A 23,674-nucleotide genomic window follows, 5' to 3' on the forward strand; every position below is an offset into this window, starting at 1 on the left:
AAAATACCACCACAACATGCAGCACTGTGGGGAAAGCATGTGCACTTCAGCTGGGGAGACTTCACTGGGCTACATTTAAGCAGAAGGAAAAGGATTTCCACAAGCCTGAACAATTCTCCATAGAGGCAATGAAACAGAGTCGTTCTGGGGACTTTTTCCAGTAGCTGAACTCTTAAAATCTGCAGAACAGCAATGATCTGCCAGTCTTTAGGCTGCTAAAGGTTTTGTTCCTCCTACCCTCAGTCTAGCTCCCTGGGAGCCAGATTTGTCTCTGCATTTCAGTGTGCTCTCTGACCATGGTGCCCACATGCCTTAGAGATGCCTTGGGGGGGTCAGCAGGTCTGTGTAGGTATGCAGAAAGCACCAGCTTTCCACTGGAGACTGGAAAACTGTCCTTCAAATTGTCAAAGATTTTCCAGCACTTCTCACATTATTTTGGTCTCAATTGTACTTAGGAAAACACTGCACTGAATATTTATTGGGAACACTTTCCCTCATTTCTGTCTGCTTTTTTGTCTCACAACTTTTAAAGAAAACAAAGGCTTCAATTCAAAAATCTATTTGTAAAACAAAAGCATGTAGAGAGAAAGAAGCTTTAATAAGTACATCGGCAGGATCTGCCACCTAGACAACACAGGGGATGGCCATGTTTTGTCTTCTTCCCAGAATATTGCAAACTACTGTCTCAGCAACGAGCACAAGATCAGGTTCTGCTTGTTCTAACACAAAAGGTCAGTGTAGTTAGGGCTGGGCTGTCTACTGTTGGTCATTAAGCACTGACACAAATACCAAATCCTTTCTACCCCTTACTCTGAGCCATGACTAAGTCCTCGGCTTGAATTTCCAACCACAAGTCCTGCAGCTTCCAGTAAATACTGAATATTTAAACATACACTATTTAAAAAATTATATGGTAAAGAAATGCTGTTTCTTACAATTGGCTTGAGAATTATTAAAAAGGCTGTAGGATAGACATCTACTTCTATCTCAAAGGTGTTAGTACAAGTAAGAATCCTGGTTGCAACCAGTGTTGACCACAGTCACTGTTTTCAAGTTCTTTGCCACAAACACATAGTTCTGTAAATGCAGGAAAATACCCTCTAGTCTTTTATAGTCTCCATTCCTGTATTCCAGTATTTCCAGGAGCCTAATGAAGGGTTGAGGCGAGTTGATAGCTGTGGTCACAACCCAAGCTTATTAACCCAAGCCAAGCATTAATCCACAGGAAGTACACTCCTCTCGTGTTCTTGTTGCTGATATAAGCTGAAAATGAAATAAGCCATATTTGTAGTATAGTAGGTGAAAGGCTTTATTTTTCCATTAGTGCTGTGTTTCCTTTATAGGAGGTTTCAAGAGAGTTAATGCCTTAGCCAATCCGTCTGAATGTCTAATGTCTACTTCTTCAGTAATACAACCTATTCTGCTCTCTCCATTACAGATTACTTTTATAAATCATATAATCATATCCAGAATCCTGCATAATAAGAATTGCTTGGGATTGAAAAGATAAAGCTTTTTTCAGATTTTTTTTTCTGAATGCACAGCAACAGAAACATGCTGAGATTTTGTGTGAGGAGGAATCTAGTGCTGAAGTATAAAATATGAAGAATGGTTTGAGTCTGGAAATGGAAAATAATTAAGGTGATAAGGAAAAATCTTTTTTTTGAATATCACTCCATAGATGATCAGCATCATGAAAGTGTATAAAACTTACTTACCAAGTCTAATTTTTCATTTCAAGCTCTATTGATAAAAAAGGTAGCTCCCTTTCATTTGATGCTGTGTTAGACAGCTTATGTGACCATCCCTGTGTAGTTGTTTGAGACAGATGTTTTAGTATTGCTCTTTCCCAGTATAAGCACCAATGAGAGGTTGAATTTTCTGATAATAACCATTCAGCTGCTCTCAATATTTTAAAAGAACAAAATTATGGCATAGCCAAATGAGTTCCAGAAGGCAATAACTGTGCTGGCTTTTTATCACCAGTAAACCCTCACATATTTGCAGAGAAAATTAGCTTTTAAAAAGGAGAACAGACAAGGCAAATACCAGAACTACAGCCCTGGAGCTCAGGAGAGCACCTTTTACAGGGATCTGCTTGGAAGAAGTCCATGGGAGATGATCCTGGAAAAAAGAGAGTTCCAGAAGAACTACTGATTCTTCAGGATCAGAATCACCTCCTTTAAGCTCAAGAACTGTCCATCCTGACAAATGGGAGTTTTACCACCCTGGTACAACTCAGACATACAAAGATAGTAATAGGTTAAAGGTTGCACTCAATCATCTTTTCCAATCTTTATGATTCTATGGTTCTATGAAACACGAAAGAGGTGGAAGCAGAGTCAATTGACCCAGTGCAGGGGCTGGATAAGGAATATAGAGAGGGTCTGAGAATGCAGGGACAGAGTTAGGAAAGTAGAAGCCCACCAGGACCTGAGCCTAGCAAGGGACTTAAAGGGTATTAAGGAGGCTTTTATATCAGCAGCCAAAAGAAGACTAAGGAAAATATGGGTCTTCTGCTGAATGGGACATGGAAAAGGCTGAGTTACTCAATGCCTCCACAGTTTTGTCTTTACTGGTAAAACCTGCATACAGTAATCCAAGGCCTCTGCAACCAGAGAGGAAACTTGCAGCTATCAACATTTATCTTCAGGGGAACATTTAAACAAATTGGACATACAAAAGTCCAATGAACCTGATGAATACAAGTACAAGTCCTGCAGGAGGGGCAACAACAATGTGAGACCTTTCTCAATTATCTTTGAAAGCTCATGCTGATTGGGGGGGAGTTCTTGAAAACTGCAAGAATGCAAATGGTAACAGCTGTCTTCAAGGAGGATTCAGAGAACTATAGGTCAATCTTATTTCAACCCCCGAGAAGAGAAGGTGGTGGAGAAAAAATGTGGAAGCCATTTGCAAACATCTCAAGGAGAGGAAGATCATTGGAAGCTGTCAGCATGAATTTACAAAAGGGATATCATGCTTACCAACCTGATAGCCTGATAATTTGCAGATTGTAGTGAAGTGGAAGGAGTCATTGATATACCAGTTCTTTGTACTGCCCTTCAGAGGAACCTCAACAGGCTGGAGAAGCGAGTTGGCAGGAATTTCATAGTGTGACAAAGGGAAATGCAAAGTGCTGTACCACAGGAGGAATAATCCTATGCACCAGTACAGGCTAGGAACCAACCAGCTGGAAGGCAGGATTCTAGCAAAGGATGTTGGAGTTCTGCTGGACATGAAGTTGAACATGAGCACACTGTGTGTACCCTAGCAGAAAAGAAAGTCAACAACCTCTTGGGCTGCATGAGGAAGAGCATTGGCAGCAGGCAAAGGGAATTGAATCTTCCTCGGTACTCAGCACTGATGAAACAGATCTGGAGTTCAGTCCTGGGCTCCCGGAGAAAAGTGAGACATGAACATATTGCAGCAAGTCCAGCTAAGAGCCACAATGATGGTTAAGGGCTTGCACATTTGATATAGCAGGAGAGGATGAGAGAGATGGGAATATTCAGTCTGGAGAAGAAGAAGCTCAGGAGGGATCTCATCAGTGTGTATAAACATCTGATAGGAGGGAGTAAAGAAAACACTACAGGGTCTTCTCAATATCCAGGAACAGGGAAGAACCACAAATTTAAATAAAGGAAAATCCATTTAAACATAAGAAAAAAACCTTTTTTTACTTTGAGGGTAGTAGAAAACTGGAATAGGTTGCTTCTTGAGATTGTGGAGTTTCCTTTCTTGCAGATATTCAAACCCTAAATGGACATGGTCCTGAGCATACTGCTCTACTTGACTCTACTGTGCCTGTGGTTGGAGCAAACAAACTCCAAATACGCTCTCCAACCACAGCAGTTCTGTGAAAAATTTGATAGCCAAAAGAAGACTAAGGAAAATATGGGTCTTCTGCTGAATGGGACATGGAAAAGGCTGAGTTACTCAATGCCTCCACAGTTTTGTCTTTACTGGTAAAACCTGCATACAGTAATCCAAGGCCTCTGCAACCAGAGAGGAAACTTGCAGCTATCAACATTTATCTTCAGAGGAGGGATATCAGGATAGGGGAACATTTAAACAAATTGGACATACAAAAGTCCAGTGAACCTGATGAATACAAGTACAAGTCCTGCAGGAGGGGCAACAACAATGTGAGACCTTTCTCAATTATCTTTGAAAGCTCATGCTGATTGGGGGGGAGTTCTTGAAAACTGCAAGAATGCAAATGGTAACAGCTGTCTTCAAGGAGGATTCAGAGAACTATAGGTCAATCTTATTTCAACCCCCGAGAAGAGAAGGTGGTGGAGAAAAAATGTGGAAGCCATTTGCAAACATCTCAAGGAGAGGAAGATCATTGGAAGCTGTCAGCCTGAATTTACAAAAGGGATATCATGCTTACCAACCTGATAGCCTGATAATTTGCAGATTGTAGTGAAGTGGAAGGAGTCATTGATATACCAGTTCTTTGTACTGCCCTTCAGAGGAACCTCAACAGGCTGGAGAAGCGAGTTGGCAGGAATTTCATAGTGTGACAAAGGGAAATGCAAAGTGCTGTACCACAGGAGGAATAATCCTATGCACCAGTACAGGCTAGGAACCAACCAGCTGGAAGGCAGGATTCTAGCAAAGGATGTTGGAGTTCTGCTGGACATGAAGTTGAACATGAGCACACTGTGTGTACCCTAGCAGAAAAGAAAGTCAACAACCTCTTGGGCTGCATGAGGAAGAGCATTGGCAGCAGGCAAAGGGAATTGAATCTTCCTCGGTACTCAGCACTGATGAAACAGATCTGGAGTTCAGTCCTGGGCTCCCTGAGAAAAGTGAGACATGAACATATTGCAGCAAGTCCAGCTAAGAGCCACAATGATGGTTAAGGGCTTGCACATTTGATATAGCAGGAGAGGATGAGAGAGATGGGAATATTCAGTCTGGAGAAGAAGAAGCTCAGGAGGGATCTCATCAGTGTGTATAAACATCTGATAGGAGGGAGTAAAGAAAACACTACAGGGTCTTCTCAATATCCAGGAACAGGGAAGAACCACAAATTTAAATAAAGGAAAATCCATTTAAACATAAGAAAAAAACCTTTTTTTACTTTGAGGGTAGTAGAAAACTGGAATAGGTTGCTTCTTGAGATTGTGGAGTTTCCTTTCTTGCAGATATTCAAACCCTAAATGGACATGGTCCTGAGCATACTGCTCTACTTGACTCTACTGTGCCTGTGGTTGGAGCAAACAAACTCCAAATACGCTCTCCAACCACAGCAGTTCTGTGAAAAATTTGATTTGGGCCGTAGTCATTCAAATGTATCCAGGTTGGCTCCCAGGTTTATGTTATGCTTGTTTCAGGTCATTTTCACAAACAAACCTTTCTCCATCACTGAAGGAAAGAAATAGTAGCCCAAGTTATCAAGGGGTCTTCTCACCTCAGTCTTTGCTCAACAACACAGCTGAAGGAGGAAAAGCAGTTCTTTGAGAGGGTTTATGCCTTTGATGCAACAGGAAACTACAGGGAAAAACTGAGGAAAAGATGTTGAACAATCACACAGGAACCAAATCTTGTCAGTGGAGCAGAACTCCTAAATATGTGAGAAATAGAAGGAAGGAGAAAGTTTTGCAGGTGTTCCAAATATGCTGGACTGTAAGAAGCTGGTGACAAAAGGAAAGACTGCTTTACTTAAAAGGATATGTTATTCTGTAAATCATCAGTCAAACATTGTGTTGAAATCTGATCATCATATTTCATAAAGGGTTAAGACAGTAGCAAAATTGGGATGGTATAATAATAATAATAATAATAATAATAATAATAATATAGAAAAAGGATATAACAGTCATAACTCCTAGCCCTCAGGATTCCATTGACCATATTAACCCTTAACCATCTAGCAGTCTTCAGAGAATATCAAAGCACTTTCAAATGAGATCCATATCACTACACCAAATTTACATGGGAAGGGATATACAAAATGAGTTGCATGTAGTGTCACCCATAAAATCAGTTGCATGTTTTGTGTGCACCTCTTTGGGTTTGTTGAAATGCTTAATGACAGCTATATAAATATTTTATGAGGTGGCCAGTTAAACAATGGCTGCTATACATTCCGCTCACATTGACACAACTTAGTAAGCAAGCGAGTGGGATTTTTGAACTCTTCTCTAATAGGAAATCAATCCCATTCGAAGTGTACCTGGTCTAGGTGACTCTGCCTTAGCAGAGGAGTTGGACTAGTTATCTCTAGAGGGCCCTTCCAACCCAAACTATTCTGTGATTCTGACTAATTGAAGTTCAAAGATGCTTGTTCCTACTATTGTTCTTTGGTGGGAAGGCACAGCCATTCCTTTGATGTTATCAGGAAGCTCTGCCAACCTGGTCTCAGCATAGGCCTGCAAATGTTCTCAATATACCCATATTGGTTGTTGATCTTGGTGAGCCGAGGTGAGAGTTTAAAACACAGACACCCCATAAACTTCCCTCATGCTTCTAACTCACCTGTTTCAGAGAGAATTATGAGAAACAACTGTATGTGTCTTTCTGCATATCTAACCCTTCTTCCCCATTTTGAACATGGACCTTTGTATTGCAGCTTTATGATATTTATTTATCTCATGGACACATACAGGTCTCAGAATTCCTGCACTCTTCACCAACAGAAACCATCTTTGACTTACGAAATCAGTGCTCTGGGGTTTTTTTGTCTGCTTATTTTTCATAATGCTTTTAAATATAGATAGGGGGTTTAATAATTTCTTTTTTCCTATAATTTCAGAGAAAGAATGGTCTCTACAGTCTTTCTTCCAATGTTTCCTTCAAAGTTAAGAGCATGCCATATAAAGTGCAACCAGAAAAGCTCCCTGAGGGAAGCATAGCAGTAAGTAACTGAAAATTATATCTTGGTGTGAAGCACGTGTATTTGGTCACTCTAATCACAGCTGTGAAAGTTTTTATAGATTAAAATATTGAGATTAGTCTTTCCTGTGTTTCTAGTGTAAATTCCTGAAGGAATCACTACCTAAAGGAAATAATTTCATTACTTTCTGTGGAAGTTGATGATACGTGATTCTAATTACATTTTTAAATAATTTCTTGCTGCACTAATGTGCAGACAGCTTTATTGCTATTAGGATGGATTTTTCACCCAAAAGAAAACAACCATGAAAGCAAGAATCTAGTTACTTTGTTTGGGGCAAAAGATAATCAGGAGGAAATTTTTATACAAAATCCAAAATCATGTTTCTGTCAGGTTTAGAGATCTCACTCTTCTCCCAGTCAGCAGTTCTCTCCCACAAGCTTATGTGTTGTCTACAGCAACTTCTCTCTTATCTGTATTAAGCTTCTTTGTTACCCTGATTTTCAGGAAGGTTTGTATGCCTTTCTAGGGTTTCCACCTCATAGCACATCAAGTGCAAGATACAAATTTACTTGGTAATCCTTACAGAAGTGATAGATAGATAGATAGATAGATAGATAGATAGATAGATAGATAGATGCTAAAATACTTGCCTTATTTGCAGACTGAAATCTGTATGGCCCTGGAGTACTATATGAAAAATTAATTTTGGAGGCATAAATTTGATTTAATTGTTTGCTGGTGCTGAAGCATTGGGTTTGGGGAGCACTTTAAAATAATTTGCTTCTCATGGTGTCTAATATCATGTGTAAAATTCACTCTATTTTTTCATTACTGATAGAAATAAGTAAAATATGTGTGCAAAAATTTATTCTAGTATAAGAGTAATCTGAAATTTTAAGGCTTAATGTTCTCATTATTATAATGATTCATCAGTTACAGTCCTTCTTTTAAAATACAAGCTCAGTTCAAGCTTTGCCAAGTTGAACTGTGGTGAAAATATATCTTATCAGTCTGTTGAGATGTAGTAGTAGGGGCAGAATATTTTCTTACCTAGAAAACCAGAATAATACACTTTATAGCTTACTTTGAGTATATTTCAGAGGGTACAGGCTATAAAGTTTGGTTTTGTACATGCACAGATTTAATGGTTGATTGATACTTGCTCTGAGAAGACACAAGGTAAAATCTTGGTTCTGTGTGCACAGTGACTCCAACCTCCCTCATCAGTAGAACCATGATTTCACTAGAGAGGATTGGTGCTTAATGCAGTATTCATCCAGAAAGGTTCAAAGGCACCAAGCTGACAGATATACTGGGGCTCTTTTTATTTTCTTGCAGCATGTGTTCCATACCAGAAACACATGTGCAGAATTCTGTTGATAGTGGGGCCTTCATCTGGACTGAAGTGCTTTACCCCAGGTGATAGCCTGCTGTTCTCAACAAGTGTCAGATGATCTACCAAATGCTCAGATAAGCATTTCATTCTCTTACTCCAGCCAGTATAATGCTTGTTATTTGCAGCAGATGATTTACAGCAAAATGCCTATAATGGCAACTGTAAAATGTTGAAAAATGATAACGCTTTTATGTCATTTCATATCTGGACATGGCAGTGGATACTTGCCAGCTCTACAGCTTGGTGTGTTATATGCACCAGTTCTTTGATGTTCCACTTGCAAGAAGAAATATTTCCTTGAAGTTGGGCAAAGCTTAATATTTTTGCTCCTTCTGAAAAAGATCACTAGTTGTGTTTTAAAAGCTTCTGAAGATTTATTTCAATGTTTATGGTTTTCTTTCAGACAATGAAAGGGTGGAAGTGAAAGAAAGATTTAAATATTTTTTAAATTAATTTTCAAAAGTGTACATCTCATAATCAGCTAACACTTTAAAGTTTATATAGAGAAGATAATACATTTAAAAGAACAGAGCATATGTCCTTCATTTAATTCATATAGTGCTGGATTCCAATTATGCAGGCTGATATTTACATTTAGTTTTAATGGCATGAATAATCCCATGCACATAAGTAACCTACAGAGTCATGTGGTCATATTTGCAGCACTGAGGGCTTTATTTCCATCATCATGGAATATAGGTCTTGAACACATGGGTCTTGTACACAGGGTTATGATACAAAGGTGAAACATTACGTAAATGTAAGAAAATCTAGACCTTCTATAGTAAAACATTCGAGTGAAAATGCATCAAACAGAAAATCAGCGTGGATGTTAAACCAGAATCCACTGACATCTACAATAGTATTTCCATTAATTTTGGTAGTCTTAGAATTGCAACCATGTATTATACAACTGGTTGGATTTCCTTGCTAACAGCTGAATCATTCAAGAGAAAATTTTCAATTTTTTGTTACAAGTATTATTGTGGTAAATACTGTCTTACTTGGTGAATTTCATGTGCAACATTAAAGTACTTTTTATTGCAAGAAGTACAAAGTTAGAATAAGCAGCAATTTGCTCTATTTTAATTTAGGATTCTTGAGCCAGTTTGGGAGTGTAATAAAATATGATTGCTTTTCTTAAATGTTTGATAGGCTTTTCACTGTGGATGCCTTTAGTATAAACTGTTTGACCAGTGTCCTACAGTGAGTAAAACTGGTTGCAGACTAAGGCCTACAACTTTGTTTACTTATTACAAGATGATAGCACTTTCATTTTAGATAAGCTTATATTCCTCATGAAATGTATTTGCATAAACATTTGTAAAATGTAAACATAAATGTGACTTCAAGCTCAAGGGAGCTTTTACATTCTATTTTGAGCATTTTTTGAGAACATATAAGAACATCATGCTGTAAAGGTATGGATGGGGACATGTAGGAGTACAAAAGAATTCCTGTATCTCAGCCTCTATAAGCAAAATTGCTGAAGACTAAAGGAAGGTCATCCTGGGCAGCAAAAGTAGTAAAACTAGAGTAGTAATTAATTTAGCTACTGTTTCTTAAAGTAGCATAATAAATTATGGAGAACTTGATTTATTTTTTAAAGTGTGTCTTTCAGAGACCCAGGGGAAAAAAAAAAAAAGTGAGAATCCCACTAGCATGCACTGAATTCTGACCACAGATGCTGGAAGTTTGCACCAGTAAAACCTAATTCCCATCTATACACATGGAACTGTTGGTGAACCAGCAACTTTCTACATGTGCTTCTCTCTGCTTTGTGCTCCCTTCAAGAGGAATCAAAGACTATTTTGAAGACCGTACACTGAGTAACACCAAAATCAGAAGCAAAATCCAAACTGTACAAAATACAGTGGGAAAAAACCTAATAATTATCTTTTCTACTTAGAATGTGCTTAACTGGCACATTTTAAAAAGGAAAATAAAACCCTCCCCAGCAGAGCACTTTCATAAGCAACAAGTGACTTTCATGGAACCACAAGAGGGGTTATGAAGTTAAGACTATCAGACAGCATCTGTGCTAAGACCAGCATGGATTTTATTTCCAATAGCAAACAAAGGCTCTGTCTGTAACTCTTGGGTTGACTTCACCCTCATCTCAGTGCTTGAGGCACCCTTTGCATACAAAAGGTGTGAGACATTCAGCAGTGTCAGAAGTCAATGGCTCCTCTCAAGTCTGTGAGCTGTGCTTTTCACCCACCTGACAGAGAAGCAAGCACTATTTTCAATGTTCCACATAAAGTCTTGTCCTGAACGGAGAGGAAAGCCAAGACACATCTAAAGTACAGTGTCAACATGCAACACTTGTGTAAAAATTCCACTTCTTATTGGCCACCTTAGTTGGAAACATTCCCTGGCTCTGATCCTGCAGTGCTAAACCTACCACATGGAGAAGAACAGAAATCCAAGCTGAAAATACAAACTTGTCTTAAATCAAAATCGTATGTAAAACTGTTGTGGACAGCATGGGGCGAAGAAGGGACAGTCCTCTGTAAAAATGGTGAAACAAGGCAGACAAAACTGAAGGAATGTTTTGTTTCTTTCTACCCCTCCAGCTTCTGTCTCAGCTCTGTGGGTGTTCAGGACTTGCAGTGTCAAACTGTTCAGCAGCAGTTGCATTAGTAGCCTTGCAAGTCTTTGTGTAGAGTATAAAGGGTGGCAGCCCGGGGGCATTATATCCTACTGGTAATGCACACAGGCAGGAGTGAGACTGATGCCTACAAATAATCCCCTGCTCAGGAAATAAATCTCAAGTACTTAGCACAACCATCCCCTCGCTTTTAAAACCTAAGACAAAGAAGGATTCATGGAAAAAAGTGTGTGGGTGCAACAGGATGGTTTCAAGATTTTAGCAGGCAAATGTCATTAGCTTTGGCTGCACTCAGGCTAAAAGAGAACAGAGATGTGCCAGCTTTGCAGCAGCATTCTGCTTAATACAGGATAGACTAATTTCTGCTGTCTGTTTTGCTCATTGCTGATAATCTAAGGATTATAAACATGATACCCTGCTCTTCTAGATTACAATTCCTTGTTTATGTTTCAACATTTGTCAAGCTCCAGCTGAGCTACTGAAATTAAACCACAAGTTCACTTGACTGTCTGTAAAGGCAGAATGACAGAAGGAGGAAGGGAGAAAAGATTCTGAACCCGGGCAGCACAAGCAAGGCTGAGTGCTGCTATACCACTCATCATTATTCAGCATCCTCAGGAAGATCCACATGTCCTTATCTGGATCCATGCTGATAGGTGCTCTGTAGATACCAGAAGAAGAGCTAGCTGGTCTTATTGTTTTTGTAGCCTAAGAGGAAAGAAAACACAACAGACAAATACAACAAACATCTAGGAAGTGGCACATAAAAGAAGGCATGGAAAGGCAACATGGGTACTTGTATTTGCATACACTGCTATCAGCTTTATCCAAAATCTGTCTACCATCCCTAATGAAATAGTCTGTTTCCACTGATTGCAGGAGGATCTCAAACATGCTTTGAGGTCTGGATTGACCCTACCTAATTTTGAACAGTGAGCTGGCACACATTAAGAGTCTAGTTGTTGCTCTGCTGCTGTGCAATCATATGTAGCCCTATGAGCCATTCAGACCCAAACACCAGGCAGCACCTTACTTCACCCCTGTCTGAGAGCACCTGTGGTGCTGAAGTAGTTACCTTAGATTGGGTTAAAGTGGACGTGGTGCCCAAGGAACTGAGTCCTTGAGAGGCCTCCTAGACACAGACACTAGACAGGAGTAAGGCAGGTATTTATTTGAAAGTCCTTCAAAGGTACCCCCTGGGGCCAGAGGCTATTGCCAAGATGGACCCCAAGATGGACAACAGGTCACGAGTTCTTCGCACTTTTATAGGTTTGGTTCATTTGCATATAGGGTTGATTCTCCAATTAAAGCTTCAGTTTAATGATATAATTGCCCTCCGTTTACCCCCCTTTAGAGGCTTTTCAGTTTATACTTTTTGGGCCTAGGACGGTCTGGGTGTCCTTGGAAAGCAGGCCCAGAGAGACTTTGTTATGTCTACCTAGCACAACAGAGCAGAAATTAACAGGCTACAAGAAACTTCAGTTACACACTAAGCAGAACAGAATTTGAAAAATATAAAAGTTAAAACCTAAGGCATCAAACCAGATGTGGTTCAGTCAAATACTGTCTGAAGAAATGTGTAAACCAAAAGTTCTTCCTACAGTAGTACCTGCCCACTCAGATAATTTCCATATTCAGGATTACCATTTCAGCAGATTGTTGTCATGGTTTAGGAACGGTACTCCCCAGTTTAGTTCTCCCACTGTCACTCTCCAAATCACGCACCGCTTGCTCTCTTCCCTGCTTTCCCCTCCCTCTCACCCTGCAACAGGATTGGAGATAAGAACTGAAGGTAAAAAATGTAAAGATCTTGAGTTGAGATAAGAAAAATTTACAGAAAACAGCAATGAGATAAGAAAATTAACAGTAACAGCAACAATACTAATGACAGAGGGTACAAGAAAGGAAAGATTGTCAGGGAAACTCCCTGACAATAGACAATACTGACAGCTCCCTCTGCCATGCTTACTCAACTGGGAGGAACTTTGGAAGAGGCTCCCTTCCCCCAGCCTCAGCAATAGTGTGAGGTGGTATAGAGTAACCTTCAGGTCCTGGCCATGCCCCCTCCAGGCTACTCCAGAAATTAATCCTTTCCTGGAACCCGGGTGACCATCCATCTATCATGCCAACCATACCTGGCCGGCAGCTTGTCAAAATCCTTTTCTTCTGTTTTACTAATGTTCTACAATCCACCCTAAAGCAGCAATGCTGACTCCCATTTCCTCTTGTATTTATCTCAGTCACATTATGCCACCTAGGAATTTGGCAGAAGCTATCAGTAGCAGAAATGGCAAAATAAAGTCTTTCCATGCAAATAGGTCTTCCCTGAGATTTGATCTTGCTGTATAATGGGGTCATTTTGTTAAACTTGAGACAACAGAAAGCACTGATTGCCTTTTATTTTTGCTGCTGTTTTACAAATATTTTTTAAGATGGTTTTGTAAGTGGTCTTTCACATTAGTGCTCCAGCTTCACAGCAACATGCTCAGGTAAGTGATAATGTTAAGAATAGAAACTACAGTGAAGCTCAAATCTTAGATGATTAAGATATGCAATCTGTATGTTGACAGTGTCGGGTCCTTTCCAAACAATAACTAAAATTTGTAACTTCCTGTGCATAGTACCTCAGAGTTTGCCAACAGAGGTGAATGAGTTGAGGTTTTTTGAATCAATCTGGTTTTCCTGTCTTGGGGCCCATGAATTTTCATCAGCACTTCCCAACTCTTGTGCTGTATGTGATCAGGCTTGCTTCAGGGCAGCATACATGCTTTTCAAGCAGTAGAAGGGAGATGCTTTCTTGCTTGGACAGCTGAGCTCATTGTTTTCTACAGGCTTCAAGCAGCCCCTTGTAACTGCATCCTTTCTGTTTTCCCTGGTCAGTTAGCCTTTTACTTGAATTCATCTTTTTCCTTAATTGGCTTTTCTCGGGAAGAATCTCTGCAGACAGTTCAGATGACCCTTCTCTCATTTGCTCTGCCCTTGCATTTTAATGCCACTCTGAGACACAAGCAGAGCCATTCAAAAACATTTTATCCTCACTAAATGAGCTCTGCTCTAGCTGAATCTAATGATGCAGAGAGGCTATGAAATTTTGCAGTGGTTAAGAAGCAACCCAAAGAGGAGGCTGGCAAAGGAAATGGTATTCCTGCACTGGCATGGTTGATCACTTGATCACACCATCAGGCTATCTGTTGGGACATAAGGGTGGGATTTCGTGGGTTGTTTTATTAATGCTTTTTGCCTTAAAATAATTTTTTCTTGCTTTAATTAGCTCTCATATTTATTCTTTGTAGATGTTATCTTTTTGAAATATTTTAGACTTATGACTAGTTAGAGCTGCTCCAAAGATGTATATTAGCCGTGTTTGTTAGATCAGCAGTGGTGTGGCCAGCACTGCAAGTACTTCATCTTCAGAGCCAATGTTAAAGTGCAGACACCAGGACTGCGTAGTGTCTTGGAATTTTCTGTGTAACTCTCAGTGGAAGCTTTGGTAGAAAGCAAGTAGTACCCTACATAGAAAGTTTGTCCCTACATTTTGTTTCCTGGTGAGGGATGCTATAAAAATATGTGCATCAGAAGAGCTCACCAGACTGCCATCTCTGTAAGCGCTGTGTCAGAGTAGGGAGCAGTTGGCTGCACAGATGAAGTAAGTGGAAAGGACTGTTCAAAAGTGTCTTCCAGTTAAGCCTGACAGTAGCTGAAAGACAGATCTACTGGTGCTTTCAGAATGAAAAGTCTATGAAAGAATGCTGATCATAAGAAAAAGTGAGAGAGGAAAGGATTGGATGTGGCAGAAAGGATAAAATTACTAAATTTGCCACCTTCAAGGAGAGAAGTGAGAGGCATGGGAATGGAAACAGTTTTGAGCTGAACTACAGAGTTGTGTCCATTCTTAAAATGTAGGCTGCTGTTTCTTCAATGAACAAATTAGAAATTAGTATTGTGTTAAATTTCTAGTGCATCAATCACTAAGGTAGTAGCAGAAAAAAAAACCATAGAAAATTTACAATGAGTGCAGCTCAGGGACTGGGAAATAGTCAAACTTATTAAAAAGAGTAGATTTCCTAGCTGTACCTTGAGCACAGAAGAGGAATATCATTTGAGAGTTTGTGTCATCAGTTTCTTTGCAAACTGATTTCATCATGTCATAAAGCAAATAACTCCTATCTGTCACATACTTATCCTGTGTAAGGGAGACTAGGAGTAGATGAGAGGGGTCCAAGAGAAAACCCAAGAGAGAAATCACTTCCTAGGCTAACAGCAAAGAGAAAAGTTTGAGAAAATGAACTAAAACTGAAGGGATATAATTGTGTCAGAAGAGCTAAGGAAAGCTCAAAATCATTCCTTCCCAGTTGGGAGCAGCAGGGACAGAGCAAATATTCAGTGAGAATGATGAGGAGTCTTCCAAGCAGAGTCTGAGAGCGTATAATAAATTTTGTACAAGGTACAGAAAGGAGAATGAGGAGGAGAGAGTGGATGTCCCCAAAAGGAGAAATGCAGAAGGGTTATTACTACTCTTTGTCCACATGAAGGTCTAAAGAGAGAGGTTTGCCAAGTCAATTAAAACTTTGATAACTGATGTTAACATCTGCTGCTTTGTAGAGCCTCAGACAAGGAAAGAGCGCATTTCATGCTTGTTTCCCATTTAGGCAATAGTCGGTATGCTTGGCTTCTTTTAAAGAAGATAATATACTGTGCATTAGGCTTTATCACAAGGACAATACACACTGTTTGAGTTTCATTTTTTGACTGCTTAGCTGAAATGCAAATAATCTGAAAAAATGTGTACGAGTATGTCAGCAGAAATTAAAATAAGAAAAATGTAGCTGGTATCTACTGTGGTTTGAATTAAGAGTTTGGGCCAAAGTCAACCATTGTTTCAGAGTAATTCAGTGCCATTCAGTGTAGTGGCCTAAGCTGCACCAGCATTCATGTGAGCAGAACTTTGTTCCTTGAATGTTCTTGAAGCATCTGCACAAAAGGGCATTATTTTGCCACTGTATTATGGGGAAATTATTTGTATGTCTGATACACAAAACTTTTATATATGTGTGAATTCCATTTCTAATAATTATCATGAACAGGTGGAAAGGAAATTACAATAAATGAAGCCAACATGGGTGAATTTTGGTCAATGTGAATTTCTAATCTGCAAAATGCTGTTAAAGTCAATGCTTCTAGTCTCTGTATTCTACTGCCAGATTTGCTTTACTTGCTTCATTTTTGTTCATTAAATGTATTCCTTTCATTGCAGATCAGAACATCTGTCATTTGGTCCACCCCAAATGTCTCCTTTGAGATCCCTTTATGGGTTATAATACTAGCCATACTTCTTGGACTACTAGTACTAGCTCTGCTGACACTAGCTTTATGGAAGGTATGTTGCATTATTTCTGTTACCGTTGCCTTAAAAAAACCCCTGGAAGATACTAACAGATAAAAAGAGAGGCTAGAATTTTGTGATCTTTAACAGTTTGGAGCAAAAGCAACAGTACACGTGTCTTTTTTGTTTTGGCCTTTCTGATATGTTAGTGTCATTGACCTTTATGCAGGGAACTTGTTCTCAAAGTCCTCCTTTATTATTGAAGTCCAGTTATAAATGGGCATACAGAGTTTGGCTCTGTTTCCCAAGACCTATGATCCTCTATCTCAGGATGTTTAGGTTCAAAAAGAAGTTACTCTAACTTTGTTTTCTCTGAATAATTCAGGAATTTCCAGTTTTTGTCAGCATGGAACAACACTACCAGTTCTGAGAATTAATTTTTAGAAGATTTCCTTTTATATTAATATATCATATATTTTGGTTTTTAAAGTTTTCTATTTTTGTGTTGGTTGTTACACTCCCTTCAGAAGTTTTAAGACAAGTTTCCAGTAACTGCTATATTACAGGGAGCCAGTGTAGCTTTTGTCCATCCTCTCAGTTCACATTAAAAATAAGATTGAAGTAATTCCTTAAGCTAGGATATGGCTCATCTGTCTTTAGCTGCCTAAAGGTTATGGTTAGGTGTACAGCCTATGCTAACTGCCCAACTTCACCTAGTAAGGTAGTAACAGCAGCAAAAAGCTATGTCTAAACATGAAGGAGGAGAGAAATTACCTTTTGGTAATTACCTTTTAGTGGTACATTCCTTTGACCACTTGTGAACTTTCAACCTTTCAACTGAAAGAGTGACTTTTAGGCAGTTAAAGTAAGGTGAGAGAAATCTAATCTTTAGTGATCTTTAGACTGGGTCACAATACTGTCCTGTGGACATTTCCCAACACATAGTTCACCTCTGTTATTATTACTGCTTGTCAGTCTAAATCTCTTTTCTGAATGAGCGCCTCGCTGAACTGAGATGAGCAGATTTCTCATTCTCATCAGTCCATATCACCATTCAGACCAACTTTACATCTCCTGCAAAGACATGTAATATAATTTGGATTTTTAAAGCTCTGCTTTGGAACTCAGTGCCTTGCATCTAAAACTTTCAAAGGGAATGATTTGGATAGAAATAAAATACCTTCACAATCTATCAACCTGCCATACATTGTGTCCGACATTTCAGGTTGCCTGAGTGAAGAATGAAACTGCAGCTGAGTGTTCCTGTGGTTGTCTTACCATGATGTCTTTGTTTCTGTTGATTGTTTTCTGCAGTGTGGCTTCTTTGACAGAGCTAGACCTCCTCAAGATGACATGGCTGACAGGCAACAGCTGACAAATAACAAGACTACTGATGCATAAAGGAAGAGAGTTACAGTTCAAGTCAGAATCCTGCCTGAGACTAGAAACACAATGAGGATTAAATGAAAGATTCCTTCCAACAGTCTTCCTTTGTACCAGGAAGTGACATTGTATCAATCTGATCTATGCAATGTTCTGAGAACATGCCGCATGATGGCCATCCTTGCCAAAGAAAGCAACTTTATCACTACCTTATAAACATATTCACCACTGAACAGAATGTTCATCCCATATTCCAGTCAGTCTACGTTTCAGCAGATGCTTTTGAGCGCATGTGGTATACTGAGATGCTTCCAGAACAAGTCCAAATCTCTCAAGGAGAGAATGCCTTCATTGCTGTATTATCTAGAAGATGAACCAGGACAAAACTTCTGAATGCTACTGTATCATGCAGAATACCTTTGAAACCTCCCTAAGAACTTTTATGAAATTATGGCTCAGGGAGACAGGCAATATATCAGTACTGTGAAAGTACTTCTGAAACACAAAGGTAGTCTATAAATAACTTTATAGATGGGGCACAATTATTTATTTTTCCACCTTTTGGAATAAGTATCTGATATAATAATCAACATAGATTTTGAGAGAAGAAAGGAAAAAAGAATAGAAATCGTGTACTTACTTTGCATGTAAATAGAAGAGTAAACCCATTGTACACCCAGAACACAACTTCCTTGGATGAAAGGTGTTTTGCAAAGCAGAAGATTTATGGAACACTTTACAGGATGAGATATATGATAAGCAAGTACACATTGTGTCTCTTTCAGCCCAGAGCTGGCAGTATCACACCCAGATAACTAAATCCATGCACAGTATAGAGCAGGGATGAGTTACCCTGTCCTTGCTTTGCTGAGGGCTGGCAGCTGTACACTGACACAGGATACAGTCATTTCTGAAACACTTTTAAATTATCACAGCCACACTGGTGATATTGAAAAGGCTTGGAGGGTTTGAGCTGGGGTAAATTTTCTTGGCCATTGCCCTGTTACTTCATTGAAATTGCCTCTTAAAATGGAACAGCTACTGCCATAATTGTTCACCTAAAGAAATCTTTGTCTTTTTCATTTTTCAAACTACAAACTGGCAGCATCTTAAAAGTAATGCTTTTGGCAAAGTTTAGGGATTAATAAAATTATTTTTTAAGCAAAGTCTTGCAGGAAAGGGTGGCAGGATTTGTATTTATGCAGAAAAATAGCATGCCAGCCAGCCAAGCATTAACAAAAAGAAGAAAAGAGATTTTGAGGTAAAGAGTAAAAATACACACTTAGTATTTACTATTTTTTTCTGGGTTTAGGATTCTGAAGAAGGGATGATTCTTTCCCTTCTATCAGCAAATGGTCTTTATCCCAGCAGGGACTGTAAGGCCTGATCTGTGCAAATTTGTATGTGAAAGTTTGAGTCTTTCACTGCTGTCTGTGAGTGTGAAATTAGCTATATTGTGTAAACGTCAGGAGGGATTGTTCATTTTATGAAACATACACACCACTTGCCTTCTCCTGAGTTCCTTTTCTTGCCAATCCATCTCAGCTTCTCAACTGGTAATGGCCTCGTCCATTCTGCCACTTTTTGGCTCATTTTAAACAACTGCCCTTCTGCTTCCTAATACTTCAAGATAGGAGTAGTCATGAGACATTGTCAGTTCTGTCAGTCTGACATGAGATTTTACAGGTCTATCATTTCTTTCAGACTGACCTGGGAAATCCAAGCAGGAGCTGTGTTCCGCCTTCATATCTAAGGCAAATTAGCAAGAAGATCTTTATGGAGTCTTTAGTTTATCAGATGCAGTGTGCCTGGGTCACAGGACTTCCTTAGAGGAGGAGACATGTGCCTCTGAACACAAAGATGAAGCACCTGTGTGCTTCACACAAGCAAGCACCTCTGTTTCCTAGAGATGGGGAGGCCTGACATCTTCCCAGTCACCCAGAAAACCATTAACAGACTCCTTCCCCCAAAGGGTTTTGAGCTGCTCCCTTGTAGATTAGAGACAACAGCTGATAAATGCCACCACAAAGCACACCTGTCCCATATTTGCACACCTCTGTATCCCATACATTCCAGGCAAAATCATCCTTCCATGAAAAAATAAAGTGAGCTTCCAGCTTTTGTAAATATTTAATTGTTGTGTGTAGCAGCTTCAGAAATAATATCAGCAGCTCATTGTAATCACATCATCTGCACAACTCTGATGAAATAGCACCATAAGGAGATACCGAACATAGGACTTCTGTATGTGCAATACTTTGTATTTCTTATATACCTGAAGCATGTTTACACTGGCATTTGTGGTTATTTTTTAAATTTTTGAATATAGTGATAATGATTACAATAAAGAAAAAGGAATAGGGGAAGAAAAAAAAAGGAAAACAAACACAGCACTGTTCAGTATTTCTTGCAATGTGTTTTCAATCCGACATTGTTCTGAGGATGGGACTAGGTGACCTAGTAAGTTCTTTGCAGTTGTAATTTCTACAGTTCACTTTTGAGCAATTACTCTCCATTTTAATGATGGGCAAAACATGTTCAGATACTAAATTTAAACAAAAAAGAACCTCAGTGACTGTTGGGCCTGGCTGAAATCCATTGGCTGCAGCTGTGTAATGTCACTGGAAACCAAATTAGAGGCACATGATCTGACAAACAGTTACTTTGAGCGATGCTTTGTTTTATATTTCTACATCCTTGTAGATTAAACTTCCCCCGTGGAAATGCCTGGAGTTGTGTGTTGTCAAGGACTGTAGTCTATTCCCAGCATTTGTGGATAGTTTTGGCTGCAAATTGCAAACAGCTTTGTGAAGATTTCTGGGTTTAGTGCTTTCCAAGAGTGTTTATTCCCTGGGGAGATTGCATCCTGGATGGGGACACTAGCAGGCAGTTGACATAATCTTTCCCCCCAGTATATTAGTAATGTGCTGCATGATAACCTCTGCCGCATCCTGAACTGAATGATGACTGAATGTGATGTCAGCTTTATAATGAGTTACTAAATGCAGCTTTCTGTAAAAGTAATTCGGCCTTATGCTTCCCAATGTATGTGGCAAGATGCTAATTGCAGAGAACGTGGGAGTAGGCCAGAGAGCAGGAAAAACAGAAGATTACTTAAAAAATCAGTCTTTTAAAACTATATTGCTATGACCACCACAGCAGTCTACTAAACAGAGAGACATTCATCTTATTTCATATGCTTCTTGCTGAATTTGAGAAAGGCTGTATGCAGCAGACTGTATCATATTTTCTGTTTCATGAAGATCTCAGAATTTACATAACAGGGATCAGTATACTTGAATATGTTTTCCCTTACGGATTTAGTCTTTAAAGATATTTAGCAAATACAATTTTAATTTTACCACAGGATAATTTTTTCTTGTCATCATTCTGTAACTCACTTCGAGTTTTTCCTGTTTTTCACAGCTTTTACAGGATTCCCACATTAGACAGCTCTTGAAAACAGTACTGATTTTCTCTGCATTTTAGCTGTGAACTTTCCATCCATTAGCATGAAGGATCTTCTGGTAGGCATAGCTTACATTAACTAAAAAGCCTTTTGGGAACCAACAAAACACCTAGAGATACGGAGGGGAAAGAAAGCCCCAGCCAGCCATAGCCTATGGTATTCCACTCCATTGCAGCAAGCTTTTTTTTTCATTAAATACCATCTGACACACTGCCTTTAGGAATTGTTTATGAGTGAGTGTTTTATTTATGATTGTGGGCAAAGATCCATATTAAAATGTAGTGTAATGGCAGTGCCTTTTAACAATAAAAAGTCTTCAACTCAGCTTGTGCAGGCAAAAAAACCCAGCAGGATTTCTTTTAATATGGAAGGACTGTTCTTGTTTTGCCTGTGTGTTGTATTGGAGGGGCACTTAGCTATTCAAGATGCTACCCTACTGTACACAGTGATTTTTAGCAAAGAAGAATGGAAGTAATTGTTCAACTCACTTTTCAGATGGTTTCATTTGTTTTCAACATGTTATTCTACTTAACCAATGCACTGCATTTCATTTGGTTGTATATTGTTCTTTGTTTCAGTGAGGGTTTGTAAAGCAGACTTCAGGAACTGTTTTCAAAACTGGACTGCATCAGACAGTATTGCTTTTCCAGAGGCCACTCAGGATAACAGCAGCAGAGCAGAATTCAGGATGCTGTGTGAATTGGTCAGTGCATTACATGGCCTAGCTTCCTTTTCAGCAGTTTACCCAAGTTCATATTCAGAGTCATATTAAAAAAAAATCAACCTTAGGTTCTTCATTTCTCTTGTCAAGGCAGGCCAGGGTGTGCCCTGTTTATCATTGCTATAAAAGCCAAACACCAGGCAGTTCTCCCAGCAAAGCTGAGGAGGGCGTGCTTTAAACTTGCACAAGACCAGTGTTGCACAAAGCAGCCAAACCAAGTGTATGGCAAGAGCACAAATACCATCTCTCTTGAGGTGTTCTGGTCATGAAAGTTAACATTTCCAGCAAAAGCACTCTCCCCATTTATCGCATTAGACCTGCAGCACCAGAAAATAATTTCTGAAGCTGCAAAAAGTTTCCATAGATTTCATATTCTTCGTTGAAATTTTTCATTATGAATTTATATGATATTTCTTGGCTCTCCAAATACCCTTACTGATTTGTTGTTGTTGTTGTTGGTCCTTAATATTTTAATAGCATTTGGGAAAAGATAGGTCAGCATAGTAAGACCTGAAAAAAAAATACATTTAAACTAATAGTGAAGTCTCACAGGAGACCCAGGCTTATATCTGGATTTTTTTTTCCATTTTAGGCTTGGAAGAGGTGTCAGGAGATAGATCAGGTGGAGAGTGTTCTGACTTTGTTGTAACAAATACTCCCATGCCAACTAACGTGAAAACCAAAATATTTTGTTCTAAAGATCCAGATCCAGGTCTATCATCTCCTCCTGTGTGCCCTGTGTATGGGAACAGGCAGAGCACGGGTAACTGACACCATTAAACTAGGGGTAGAATGAGACATTCACAATTTGACCAAGAAGAAACTTTCTTGTGGAGAAGGACAAAGACTAAATTTTCTTGCTGGCTAAAATTGGGAAAGAACTGTTTTTCTTGAGGAGATTGTGACACCATGGAAGCCCTGCCCTTCAGGCACCATGGGTACAAGAATAAACACAAGGTGGCTGGGCACAAGGGACTTGCTATCAAGCAGTTAAGGAGGCTGCGGGATACTACATTAGCTATAAACAACTTAAAGGGAGGAGGAGGCTCTAGAGGAGAAATCAAACCTTTAAACACATAGATGTTATAGATCAGAAGCAACAGAGAGGATGATTAGTAAAATGGATGACTGGAAATAAGGCTCAGCTACAGCAGATGAGAAGTTGTGACCCCAGAATATGAGATTAATGATCTACTAGAGTGATCTGATTTTTTTTTCACAATGGCGAACTGATTCATTGCTCATGCAAAGTTTGAAGAAGACTATTTCCGTAGTAATTAGATAACAAAAGGAAAAATATCTGCAGCTGTGACAGGCTTACTGCGTTAACTGTGAATTCTCTCATTCCTAAATGAAGGGCTGTATTCATTGACTTTGAGAGAAGGAAGGAGGTGATAAAGACATGACACTTGAATTTTTTCCAGCTTCTGGCTTCACTGCTGTTTCAGAGTGACTTCAGTATTTGCTGAGGCACTGTGACATCTTTCACTGTAGTGGTACAGGCTGTGCTATCCAAAGGTAATAGAAAGACTTTTCTTTCAAACCAGTAAAAACTAAATCTTCTGTGGAAACTTTTTGTTTCTTTCTGTTTTCCTGTTTCCAGGAAACCTAAGGAGTAAAGAGGTGTTTAAGTGGGATGGTTTTATTTATCAAGTGTTGCTACATGCACTAAGAAGCTTCTCCATACATGTAGAAAGCTTTGGTCTTTATAAAAAGTTTCGAGTAGTTAAACTGAAGCAATTCTTTGCAAACAGATGAAGGAGGCACAACTGAGGCAGCAATGGAATTGAAAAGTTAATTGATGTAGTGAAGGTGACAGACCTATTTAATTTTGGCTGTACTGAATGCTTGACATTTTCAAGGTTTACTAGTTCTTTAATTCTGCATCTAATATATTATGGTACCAATGAATTAGACATTA

The 23,674-nt window shown here is 39.2% G+C and overlaps 1 protein-coding gene across 1 annotated transcript in view; it reads left to right on the forward strand.

Annotated features, from left to right (window-relative positions):
* Positions 1-21,568, forward strand: part of ITGA8 (integrin subunit alpha 8) — a gene marked incomplete at its 5' end in the record, with an annotated part of 113,845 nt that extends 92,277 nt beyond the window's left edge. Inside the window, 3 exons of the mRNA XM_017729170.1 lie at positions 6,767-6,868; positions 16,112-16,234; positions 17,495-21,568. Of these exons, the coding sequence (XP_017584659.1) occupies positions 6,767-6,868; positions 16,112-16,234; positions 17,495-17,581 (312 nt within the window). The remainder of the gene's footprint in view (positions 1-6,766; positions 6,869-16,111; positions 16,235-17,494) is intronic.
* Positions 21,569-23,674: the final 2,106 nt, after the last annotated feature.

This window comes from Corvus brachyrhynchos, unplaced genomic scaffold (genome assembly GCF_000691975.1).
Source record: "Corvus brachyrhynchos isolate BGI_N302 unplaced genomic scaffold, ASM69197v1 scaffold142, whole genome shotgun sequence".
In the NCBI taxonomy this organism is placed as follows: domain Eukaryota; kingdom Metazoa; phylum Chordata; class Aves; order Passeriformes; family Corvidae; genus Corvus; species Corvus brachyrhynchos.